The 12277-nt window shown below is 36.8% G+C and overlaps 1 protein-coding gene across 1 annotated transcript; it reads left to right on the top strand.

The window, feature by feature from the left end:
* The first annotated feature begins 582 nt into the window (after positions 1-582).
* On the top strand, positions 583-10059 carry LOC113348964 (PX domain-containing protein EREL1-like). Its single transcript, XM_026592879.1, has 10 exons — positions 583-968; positions 2227-2337; positions 4084-4182; positions 4296-4385; positions 4795-4903; positions 5001-5701; positions 7582-7746; positions 7833-8075; positions 8518-8733; positions 9364-10059. The coding sequence occupies exons 1-10, from the start codon at positions 867-869 to the stop codon at positions 9559-9561; spliced, it is 2034 nt and encodes a 677-aa protein (XP_026448664.1). The 5' UTR covers positions 583-866; the 3' UTR covers positions 9562-10059.
* The last annotated feature ends 2218 nt before the right edge of the window (positions 10060-12277 follow it).

Below are 12277 nucleotides of genomic sequence, written 5' to 3'. Positions count from 1 at the left end.
TTTCAGGTTCAGTTGGTCCTTCTTCTTCAATGGGTTATTCTTGCTCATTTGAGGGATTTGAAGACGATTTTGAACGCCTCCCAGTTACCTTTTTCTTTGTTCGAACCATTATATAGTCTAGTTTAATCGTCGATCAAAATTTGACGAATCAACGATTAATCACGGCGATGAAATTTTTTTTTCTCGTGGGGGAGATGAAGAGTTCGGCTTGAAGAGAAGAGGAAGAGATGAGATAAAAACTGATTTTGATTTTCCTAAAACTGAATTTAGGTTTTTATATTAGGGGTGAGGGCACATTAATAATTAAAACGGTTAGAGGATATATAGGTAATTGAACTATCCAAGAGATACCCCTTATAAGCGCACCCTAGATGATATTATTGGTTTGTACGCCCCGAAAGATTTACGTATGCCCTAAAACAGGGTTCTTTAAGGCACACCTAACAATGGCAGGTTTGAAAAAACAAAACAAAACAAAAACTTTATCTTGGCTAGGTAAATGGCTCACACTGGGTTAAACCGGTATCAGCAGATCCACGAGTCTTTATAGCAAGCGGAACTCTTGTCTTTATTTCTTTTCGTTGTTTTTGGCGTGAGATCCATGTCAAATAGGACTGGTAGCTGAATTTCTTCTGAAATTCCGTCGATATATATACTTTCTAACAAAGAGAAAATTGAGAAGAAACCAAGAGAGTGAGTACACACACGTCTAAATATTCCTTGTGCCATTTGACAGTTCACACAGTTCGCATCGCATTGTATGAATTATCTCTTTTGTTTGATCGAATCGAACAAAACCCTATTTTCTCTTTTTGAGGGATCGATCGATTAAACCAATCGGTCGATTTCGTCCTCAAAGATAAACAATGATGATGCAAAAACAGAAGATTAGTCCTCCCAAGCATCGGCATGATGGAACTTCACCTCTACCTCTGGGAATGGATTGGAGTCCTCCACCTAAAAAATGGGTAAAAATTTCATCAATTTTGTTTTGAACTGATTAAATTTGCTTGAGATTGACGATTTTGATTAAATTTGTGGATGTTGAAACCTTGTGAAATTGAATTTTGGATTCTGATTAATTTGGTGTACTTTCTGGATTTAGGAATTACATTGCGGCATGTGTTTTGTAAGCCTACTGTGTGAGTTATGAATTACGAGAAAAATAAAATAAAATGGAATTCATGTAGTTGTTGAAGATCTACAATGGGTTTATGACTTGGACTACGGCACAATAGTTGGATTACTAGTGAGTAGTAGTAGCAGATCCAGTAAATACTTACATGAACAACCTCAAAAGTGCAAGACTCGCAACCATAGTCTACTCATTGATAATACAATAAGTCGATCTGGATCACTAAAATTAGATACCTGATTACACTGACTCAGCCAAAGTTCTCACCTTACTGGTTGGTTGGGCTGGTCAGTTCCTTATGATTGCATCTGTACTCTATAATTAATTGTCTTAGATGCGGAGGAATTACCTCTTGTTTCTTGCTAATTTGAGTCTGATTAAACAGGTATCTTTTGTGACTTGTTGGTTTAAACTTTCATCTGAAAGTAGAGGTTTACCTTATATTAGCGCCACTTCAAAATGTTAGGCTGCTATTTAGTAAAGAGTATCAACAAAATAAACAGGAAAGGTGTCTGGAAACATCCTCAATGGAGTAACTATTTTTACAATTGCAGCTCCATTTGATTATTATTTATGTCATTTTAGGAACTTCAAACTGAACATTATCAATACTACCAACCTGGTCTGATATGCATAATATATATATATATACCTTGAGCATCTAAAAGCAAAAGAGTTCCACATATGTTGATTATATGCGTAACTTAACAGATCGATTTTTTGTTGTTGTCGTTCACAACTTCATTCAATTATTATATGTAGTCTGTTCTCGTGTTTGGCCTCAGCTTTATGTTATTTTTCAGTCAAATATAAACCAGATGAGTATTTTAATTTTCGTAATTGCTGATTGCATCTCATGACCTCACACGTTTTCATTGATTCTGTGGTCTGTTTCCTTGATAGTTTCTTTTTTTCAAGTATTAAACAGTCGAACTTTAAATTTTCCTTAATTGTAATCGGAATTTAATATACTTTTCGCGCTCTCTTAAGTATTCTTTAATGCAATGTAGTTTGCTGCTCATATGCTTAACTTTTTTATAATTATAAGCAACCCTTTTTGATTTTGTTTTTATCTTTGATACTGAATAAAGGATGGAAGAGCCACCGTCTGGCCACATGATTCTCAATCAGGATGGAGTTACTGTGTTACGATTCCTTCTTGGATTACCCTACCCAAGTCGAGAGATGCAGAGGGAATAGTGGTATGTACTTTTGTTTGTCTTTCCAAAAAGGACATCATTTTTTATTTAAAATTATTATGGACTTCCAAAATCATTATTCTGTTTGTTTATTTGATTTTAGATTTTGTCCCACTAATAAGTGACTTATATCACTAAACAAGGAGATATTTCTAAAATTATCCTTTTAGTTAATTATGAAAAATATAAGAAATATGCATAATTTGATAGGCATGTTTATATTCGTTACGTAGGTGTTTTAAAATGCTTTTCAATGGTACGAAGTTTGCGAACATCCGTGGAGTAGTTTGAGAGATATATCATTTCTAAGTTTCCCTAGTTATTATCCATAAGGGTATAATTGTAAAAAAATGCTTAAAAGTACTCTTTTCCTTGCTTGTCTTAAAAATTGTGCAAACTTAAACTAGGTCACTTAATAGTGGGACGGAGGGAGTATTCCAGAAGACATAAATGGCGTACAAAAATGCTTATTTGTCTTTTTCTGTAATCTCTAGACCAAACAAGAAGCATGATATATTGAAATGCTAAATTCCATTCGATCACAGTTGTATCACGTAGTCAGAGCTATACCCCAGACAAATTCTTGTTGCCATACTTCTTAGTTTTTTCAAATATCTTACCTTGTAAATGGCCTAAACCGGGCTATATACTCTCTGTTCACTTTGCACTAGCAAGGCCCTTTTTTGAGAGCACTGCCACAATAGGGAAAATAGGACTAACTTGTAGGACTGGGTCCAGAGCATCAGGGTTGAAAGAATAGGTATGATAGTATCAGTCAATCTGTCACAGCTGATGGTCTATTAATTGATAAGAAATTGGTTCAACTTCCAGGGAGTGCATTCAAACTGGTTACTGGGTAAGGAAAAAAATCACAGTGATCGAACTATTTATTTATCTAGTAAGACATGCTGGGACATCAATGTCCCAGAAAAGTAGAAGGTCCCATGTCTTACTTTTAACGTGCGCAAGGAGTTCCGACCTCATTTGCCTGTCTACGGGACGTGTCAGCCAAAGTAGAAGCTCTCATGTCTCACGTACTTGCGCAGTTTATGAAAATGAATTAGGCCAAATATATTTCGTTTTTGGCTAAGCCTCAATGTAGGTTTAGCTGTTGGAGTAGAGTTGAAACTTCAAGATCCTGCTATTGAAGCACAGCAGGGATTAGATCCCAAGAAAATACTCATCATGACCAAGTTTGCCCAAGACTTCAAAACTGAGACGGTCCATGCTCTATTTAAAATCTACCTTTCTTCTGGTAGCTTTACTAGGAAGCCATTTCTGAAAGTGGTTTGCTTTTAGAAAACATTAACATACATGGTTTACCTGAGTATAAATAAAGAAGAAAGCGAAGCGATGATTCAAAGATTGCACCTACTTTTCCCCAACGAGCATAAATGTTTGAAGAATTTGATCCAATTTGCTTATAGTTGAGATGAAGTACCAAGATTGCAACTATAGTGTGAGGTTGAGAGAACAACTTGGTGTCTCATTAGTGGCTGAGCATGCTTTAAGTTTCACAACAAATTGCTTGATGTGGTGAGTAACTAAAGTGGAAGTAATCGAGGCTTAGTAGTCTTCAAGCACATTGCATCCTTTTGTATGAAGTATTCTCTTAATACTAGACATGTCTCAAATTGACCATTGCACTATTGCCTTTTCCTTTCATTTGTTGGAAATTGATTTCGGACAATTTTTGTTTGATGTGTCGCCTAGTTCAAGCGTTCTTACCTTAACATCCATATTGGGCAGTTTTACAGGGTCCAAGTTGGTATTCAATCACCAGATGGGGTTAGCACAGCACGAGGAGTTCTTCGAAGATTCAGTGATTTCATGAAGCTTTTCTCTGATGTTAGTTATGATTATTCATTTTTCTTAGATCTACACAAGCAATATTCTTTTTGTACTGTTTTGGTGTAACTCATGATCATCAGTCTAATTGCGACTATCTTTTGTTTTAATAGCTCAAAAGGGCGTTCCCTAAAAAAAACCTTCCCCCAGCACCATCGAAACACATAATCAGAATAAATTCCAGCAGATCACTGCCAGAAGAGGTAGGTAATTACATCATATTTTTCTAGCTTCGGTATGATGTGCTCTTTTTATTACAGATTTTATTGGATAAGGTCACTCAGTAATTAGGAATTGTTTCCATTGCAGTTGAATCGTTCACCTTAAAGTTTTAAACTCGGTATTTACTTAAGAAAGTATTATGGAAGAAAGCCTAATTGATTAAAAACTCTACAGAGGGTATCTTTTTATACCTTGTTTTCAGCAAAAATATTCTTTATAACTAGAAAGGAAAAATAAAGGCACAACCACACAAGTAATTACGTCGCATATTAGTCATCTAAAATCCATCTGGTATTTGTAAACTGAATTGTGACGCTTGTTGTCAAACTTAGGGCCAGTTTCTAAATTGTATTGATTGTTAATGTGCTTAAATCGTTAGTTTTGTTGCAGAGAAGGTCTTCTTTGGAAGAGTGGATGCAAAGGCTACTCTCTGATATTGATTTATCTAGGAGCGTTCCTGTGGCTTCATTCCTCGAGCTAGAAGCTGCTGCTAGGTCTTGTAGGTGTCTCCTTATTGCATCTCTGTGTGTTATCCATTTTATAGGTCAGACTAGTTTTGTGATTTTGTTCCATGTCTTACTTACTGTTCGTATCAGCATTTCAAGATATAAGCCAGCAATCGCCTGCTGGTACTTCGTCATCTGCTCCTGGTTATGGAAGTGATAGTGCATACGAGGCATCTGAGCTTGGAACACCGAGGCAAGTACGGGAATACAGCTCTGAAATCGGTACAGAGGATCTTGACCTGGATCAAGATTTGGCCTCCCCGATAGAAACACTTACATTTAGCATGTCCAGCGATGATAATGGTTTTTTTACGGGGAGAAATATGCTAGAGAAGCTAGAAGGGTTTCCCAGGCATAAACTCAATGCAAGCAAAGAAAGTGGTCTTGTAAAAGATGTAAGTGATGTTTCCAAGCTTGGATCATTTTCTGGGGATAGGATGGACTGTCTTTCTGAACCAGAGTACGGTAGGTTGGCCAGTCATGCTAGGAAACATTCTACGGAGAGTGTTGGAAGTGACATAAGTTCCATTAGAGGTAGTGAAATATCCAATACTGGGATAGCTAGTTCACTTGGTGATGGTTTCCTTGAATTCGGTGGAAGTGCCGAAGCTTCAACAACAGAAATGGAGTCTCCCAATACACAAATTGTTCTTCCATTAGATCAGCGCCAGAAAATGAATAGAGTTCTTCTCACCATGCAACGGCGATTAGGTACTGCAAGAACGGACATGGAGGATCTTATAGCAAGACTAAATCAAGAAATTGCGGTGAAGAATTACCTTACAACCAAGGTATGCCCTTTTTGTTATTTGTGCAATCTGGAAATCTTTCTTTTTAACGGATGCATCTCTGAACTTCCACAAACTACATATAAGATGTTACTGTTTAGTTTTTGACATTTTTTCGTGGTGATATCTCACGTAAGGCTTGGAATACGGATGTGATATTTTTGAATCCTTGTTTATGGTGGCAAGTATAAACTTACACCAAGAATTAGTTGTTGGATCATCTACCTGAGCGGTACAAAAATGTTGCAAGAGACTAAAGTCTAAAAGTATGCACAGGCTTGTTTATCAGCTCGTTATTTTATTTGTCATAGATAAGCACTTCAACAAATTTATGTCCTTATGTTTTGTTGAGCATATATCAGCTTCCCGACGTCATTTCCACATTCTGTGTATTCAATAAGCATATATTGTCTTTTTGGTTAGTAGGTCCAGCTCGTATGTATTTGAAACATTCCCAGATGTGTCTGTACATGTTGTAGAGCCGTACTTATGCACATACATAGTGTTGATCACTACATAGTTTGTCTTGTGATTAAATATAACCCAGGCACTAAATACTGCATGTTTTTGCCTTGGGAGATTTTACAGAGGAGTTCACTGTGTAAGTCTAGACATAAGCTAGTATGTTTGTTACTCTCTTGCTGTTGGTGGAATTGATAATTTGGTGAAATATCTCCCCCTTTTTATGTCGCTTGCAAATATACCAAATGGGATAGGTAACAACATTGTGACAACGGCGAAAATAATGTTTAACTTTTCTTCCATTATTTTTTTTTGTCTACGGGTGGCCCAGTGGAATATATAATGTGTAAGATATGAGAGGTTTGTGGTTTAGTTTTAATCTAGCTCTCAGATTGAGAATATTATCTTTATCCCACCCTTTGTGGCATGTCATCTGTGGCTGCTGCCACTTCGATTCCTTTCTACTCTACTGAAGGAAACAGTTACTAATCACCATCCTGATTCTCGTTTGCTTCCATGTCAGTTACATTTGTCCTTTCATGGTTGAACCTGTTCTGGTGTTTCATGATGTTCATTCCCCTAAAATTATCTAGCAAGTAATTTTCACAGTTATGAAGCAGCAGTAACTAAATGTAAGCACCATAGATCCGTCCATATGGGAACAATTTAGGTTAGTTTTACATCTCCATGAAAGAACTGTCAAGTATGACAATTGTTCGGTGACTAGTCCACTTGCTCCCCATATTACCAAAAAAAGAAGAAGGTTGTCTCCTTTTACAGCATATTTGTGCAAGCATAATGGAAAAAAGATGATGCCAGTCATTACTCAAGAGGAAGATAGGCACCTCATAATGAAAATGCTACTTGTAATTAGGTAACAGAAAGACATGCTGAAAAAAGCTGCCATGACTCCCACCCTCTGCCATGTTTTCAGTGTGAATCTTCTTAACACGGAGGGTAAAAGTCTCCTTGAAAGTGATATAATAGTAGAAGGTTCAGAATTAGTTAGTAGAAGCAATTCTTACATAGCCTTTCTCTTTGTGGATTGTTATTTTCTATATCTGACGTGATAGGTAAAGTTGATGATTAAGATGCTGATGTTTTCAAAGCCCCAAGTTGATTTCCTATTTCTTCTTTGAATGGAGAAGTCAGCATTATATTGCTTAGTTAGTCGTGTCTGACCTGTCTTATTCATTTACAGTTTAGAAAAGTGCATTGCAATATGATATAAACCTTATGTTATGGTAGTATGCTCAAACAAAAACATCAAATGATTTGAATATGAGTCTGCTGTGCTTGAATGGATTTCCATATGGAACTTGTTAAATTGGATGATTCATCTTTCTCGTTAAGTATATTGTTGTATCATTTTAGTCATTGTGCAAGGAATTTGGTATATTTATGATCGTTTTGTTGCTCAGATTAAGGATTTGGAGGTGGAATTAGAAACTTCCAAGCAGAAAAGCAAAGAGAATCTTCAGCAAGCCATCTTAGTTGAAAGGGAAAGGTTTACCCAAATGCAATGGGATATGGAGGAACTTCGTAGAAAGTCTTTGGAGATGGAGTTGAAATTGAAGTCTGAGCAGGTTCTTTAGTAGCACCAATTCTACTCATAGATTAATTGCTATGTTTACTTCATGTATGAGTTTCATTCTTTTAGCTGTATTTTCAGGATGAAAAAGTTCGCACGGAGTCAACAAAAACATCTGCTGTCTTGGAGAATGAATCTCTGGTCCAGGAATTGGACTCCACTAAACAAAAGCTTGTGAACTTGCAGAAGAATCACGAAGAGCTACTTTTGAAATCAAAGGCAGATACAAAAGTTCTCATTAGAGAGGTTAAATCCCTCAGAAATTCTCAAATCGAGTTAAAGCAGGAACTTAGTCAGTCACTTACGGAAAAATCTGAGCTCGAGGTATATGGGAGTTTTTTAATAATTGCATTTTTTACTTTCTTGGTTAATAACTGGAACAAGAGCGGCTGAGTAAAGATTTGATATGAAAAAGTAGTTTAAGGATGTGACCACTGACATCCTTACATATAGGTGAGCTGATTCAAGTAATCAACCAAGAACCATCAATTTCAGCTGCCTATTGAGAAAAATGCATGTGGTAGATTATTGGATCATGCTGAGATCTTAGTTACCAGTGTTGAACTGGCTTCCTAAATTTTTGAAATATAAACTATGCACATTTGACTTAGAGAGAGAATGGACATTCCTAGTTGCTTTGTCTGAGACAAGCACATCCCCAATATATATTTTTTTAATCTTTTTATGAGGGCTTCTAAACTATGTGTTTGACTAATCCACCTAGTAGATTTGATGTTTATTGTGTGTTTTCTTCCAAAAATTTCAGAGAGTTTTTCAAAAGGAAAAGCGAAGAACAGAACATGCAATAAACAGTAAACAAAAGCTATTACATGAATGCGGAGTTCTTCGAGATCGTCTTCAAGAGTGTAGTGTTAATCTCTTTGAAGAAGAGAAAGATAGAATCACAGTGGATACTTCATTTTCAGATGCTTTAGATCTCTTGGCAACCTCTGATAACCGAATTGGCTTACTACTTGCAGAGGTAATAATTTTTCATCTCTCTCTCTTTCTCGTTAATGCCTTTTCATTCGAGGTAACGAGGAATACTGTTTTATTAAGTAGTCAAAGTATTCCAAGCTGCAGAGAAATTTAGATTCAGCTTAATTCTCATTCCTAGGATGTCTGGTTGTGACCAGAAGTAATCAAGATTTAAGACTAGGATATAAGCTTCAAACATGAGCTGACATTTACATAATGAACGCAGCCAATTTATCCCCCAAACTGTTTATGAACTGATTAAAGTAACACAATTTACTGAAGTTAGGTAAAACGGCCTCCTTGTTAGACTTTTTCCAGTAATATTTCCCAACTCGCTTATTGGTATACCAGACATTGGAGAGAGTTGTGTTCAGATTATGTACCAACCGTTGCTCAATAGAAGAATACTGAAAAAGGTCTAGAAGACGGGCATGCAGTAGTACATTGGCATCTTTCTCATGGCGATAGTGTCTTGTGCTTTTATGCTTGATTGCCATGTGTGACCAACACTGATATTTATAAGAAAACCCAATTAATCTTCGAGGGATTTTTTTCTTAGCCATTTGCGTCATGAGTCTTTCATAAACATCTTTTTCTTATCCTAACTGCAACTGTTTCCTTGAAAATTGACTAGGCACAACTCCTTGCACAAGTTGATGGTGATGATGAATCCTCTGTTTACGCAAGCAACGGTCAAGGTGTTAGTACTGGCGAAAATCTAGGAACAATGGATTATGAAATTAGGAAGATGTTAACAGACATCTTCATTGACAACGCAAGACTGAGGAAGCAGGTAAATGGTGTTGTCCGTTGTACACTTAAAACAACCTGAAGCCTGAGAAAGATGAAGACAGTGAAAAAGAAGAGGAATAGCTATCATCTGGAAAGATATTACTAGAAAAATGAGTTTTGATGGTGAATGTGTAAATTTTTTTAGCTCTTGTATAACTTGTAGGTTAGAAAGCTAGGTAAGCTTTGTTGCTCATCCCACTCCGTGAGAAATGTGATTGTATTCAATTGTCAAAATTACTGAAACAAGTACAAGACCGAGTCTTATATACAGATAAGACTTACAGGTAAGAGAAGTAAAATGGAACGGAAAGAAAAAGATACAGGCGGTGAATTACAGCTGTAATTAGCTATCATACACACCAAATGGAACACTGCCATTAGTTAATATATGAGCATACGGATTGCTCAGTCAGCAGTACATAACTGCTTCTAACTCACTCCTGGAAATGTGAGCATATCCTTGGCCCCAATACTGGTGTTAGAATTTGCAGAAGCATTTCTTGTGGTTCCGTATAATAGAAAAAGTATTTTTTTTTCCCGAATCATCTCATAATGGGTCGAAGGATAAGATAAATATTTTAGTATGTGAATGTGAAAAATTTCAAGTTCATGGTCTTTGTGGATCTACGTTACTCATGCATGCACGCAGTTTGGTTCTATGTGCATCTCAAAGGAGGCACGTCTTACTCCTAAGTAGTCCTTTCATGCATGTTGGAAGCATTGACATGTTCCCTTGGAACGATGATTGTTTGGGGACCATGATTTTATTTTGGATAAAGACATTAGAAGTAAATCTAGGTCACCCCTTATCTAGATATTTATATTAATACCTAAATTATCCTCCTGATTAATTTTGGATGATGATTAGTTAGTGTAATGATTAGTGAGATGATTAAGTTAAAGATAATTAGTGAGATGATTGAAAAATCAGATGGTTTTTTCTTAACGAAGTAGAATTATTGAGAGAGTAAAGTTAGAGAAGATGAAGAAGGAAAACATGAAAAACGATGGATTTTACCAACCACAACCGGAGGAAGGGTATTTGGGTACCCAGGTAGGCTTCAAACTTAGATAATGTTGGTTGAATTGCTCCAAACTTTCAAAAAAAATGAATTTTTTTATGTAGATTTGGGCCAGTTCGGTTACCATATGTCAAGAACATGTAACCGAACACACCTGAAAGTGTAGTTCGGTTACGTTTTCCAAACACGCAGGTTACCGAACTCGCTCGTTAATGGAGGTTTTGGTCGTACAGTGTAATGTTCGGTTACCTAGGATAAAATGGTAGGTAGCAGAACTTTGAACTTAACAATTTATTTGGGTACATCTTGTGTGTTCGGTTAGTTCGCAAACTTCAACGCAACCAAGTTCCCAACCGAACTGCAGGTTAAAAGTAACCTTGTGTTAGAAGTTCGGTTGGTTCGCAAACTTCAACATATTTTGCGAATCAACCGAACTGGGCTTATATATGCATATATGCAATTAGGCAAACGTTCGGTTACTACGAAATTTATTTCTTGGCGAATTAGGTAGAGTTCGGTTACGAAGTTTCAAAGGTAGAGTTCGGTTACGAAGTTTCAAAGGTAGAGTTCGGTTACAAAGAAAACTTAACATTTTTGCGAACGAACCGAACTTGTGGACTTCTCATTATTTTCGTAAACTAAAGTTCGGTGATATCCTTATTTTGCGAAGGAACCGAACTTATGGACTTGTGTTGTTCTAATACAAGGAGTTCGGTTAAAAGTATTTTTTTTGCGAATCAACCGAACTCTGAGTTCGGCTAAGAAAAAATTAATTCTTGATAACCGAACTTTTCTCTGAAAAAAAAAACCTCCATTAAACCTCTCTGCAACTTCCATTTTCAACTCATTTTAATGATTACTTCTCATTTATTCAATCAAAAACGAATGACAAGTAATAGGTTTGTGAGAATATCTTTGTTAATGTTTTAAATTAAGCTATATATATATATATATATTGGTGGTGGTGGTTGGTGGTGGTGGTAATCGGAGGTGGTGGTGGTAATCGGTGGTTGGTGGTGGTGATAATCGGAGGATGTGGTGGTGGTAATTGGCGGTGGTGGGCGGTGGTGGTGGTGGTAATCGGTGGTTGTTGTTGTTGTTGGTGGTAATCGGCGATGGTGGGAGGTGGTGGTGGGAGGAGGTGGTGGTTATATATATAGGTGGTTATTGGGTTGGTTTTAAATTAAATTAGGTTAAAGTAGGTTAGTCATTTCAATGCTTTAGGACACCCCTTATAATTATAGGATAGGTGGCCTAATAGGACCATGGTCGCAGAAAAATCATGGTCCCAAAAAATCGTTCTTCCCTTGTACGCATGTATAACTTGGGTAAGCCCAACTCTACTTTAGGGTTCAAATCTGATACACCAGCATAGTAGTGTTTTTCATCTCACTTGGGATGAAAACCATATCCGAAAGGATATGCCATTCCTGACGAGTCATGACCCTCTCCCGTACGTTGTCAGTTTTGTTTTTTTATTTAACCGGCCGTACGAGTGTATCATAAGACAAAACATCCTTAACCTTTGGGGTGGTACACCCCCAAACAAAATGATACCCCTATTAGCAACCTTGCAGTTTTAGCCCTTTGCTGCTCATTCTCTTTAGCCCACTGACATGCATCATGCATGTGTCAAACAAACACATGAAGTTGTTTGTCATTGCCTCATTGCTAATTAGTCCAAAGTCTCCAAACTTATCTTCCTTTTGTATATCCTTTGCTTGTGAATGAAAA

The sequence above is a fragment of the Papaver somniferum genome, chromosome 2 (genome assembly GCF_003573695.1).
Source record: "Papaver somniferum cultivar HN1 chromosome 2, ASM357369v1, whole genome shotgun sequence".
In the NCBI taxonomy this organism is placed as follows: Eukaryota; Viridiplantae; Streptophyta; class Magnoliopsida; order Ranunculales; family Papaveraceae; genus Papaver; species Papaver somniferum.
This window is presented reverse-complemented; position numbering and strand designations above follow the sequence as displayed.

What these genes read in the sequence shown, in the direction of transcription:
- LOC113348964 (XM_026592879.1), top strand. Translation starts at nt 867, where the DNA reads ATGATGATGCAAAAACAGAAGATTAGTCCTCCCAAGCATCGGCATGAT. An exon ending in GCAGATCACTGCCAGAAGAG is followed by an intron (nt 4,386 to 4,794) that starts GTAGGTAATTAC and finishes GTTTTGTTGCAG; the next exon opens with AGAAGGTCTTCTTTGGAAGA. An exon ending in AGAAGCTGCTGCTAGGTCTT is followed by an intron (nt 4,904 to 5,000) that starts GTAGGTGTCTCC and finishes TGTTCGTATCAG; the next exon opens with CATTTCAAGATATAAGCCAG.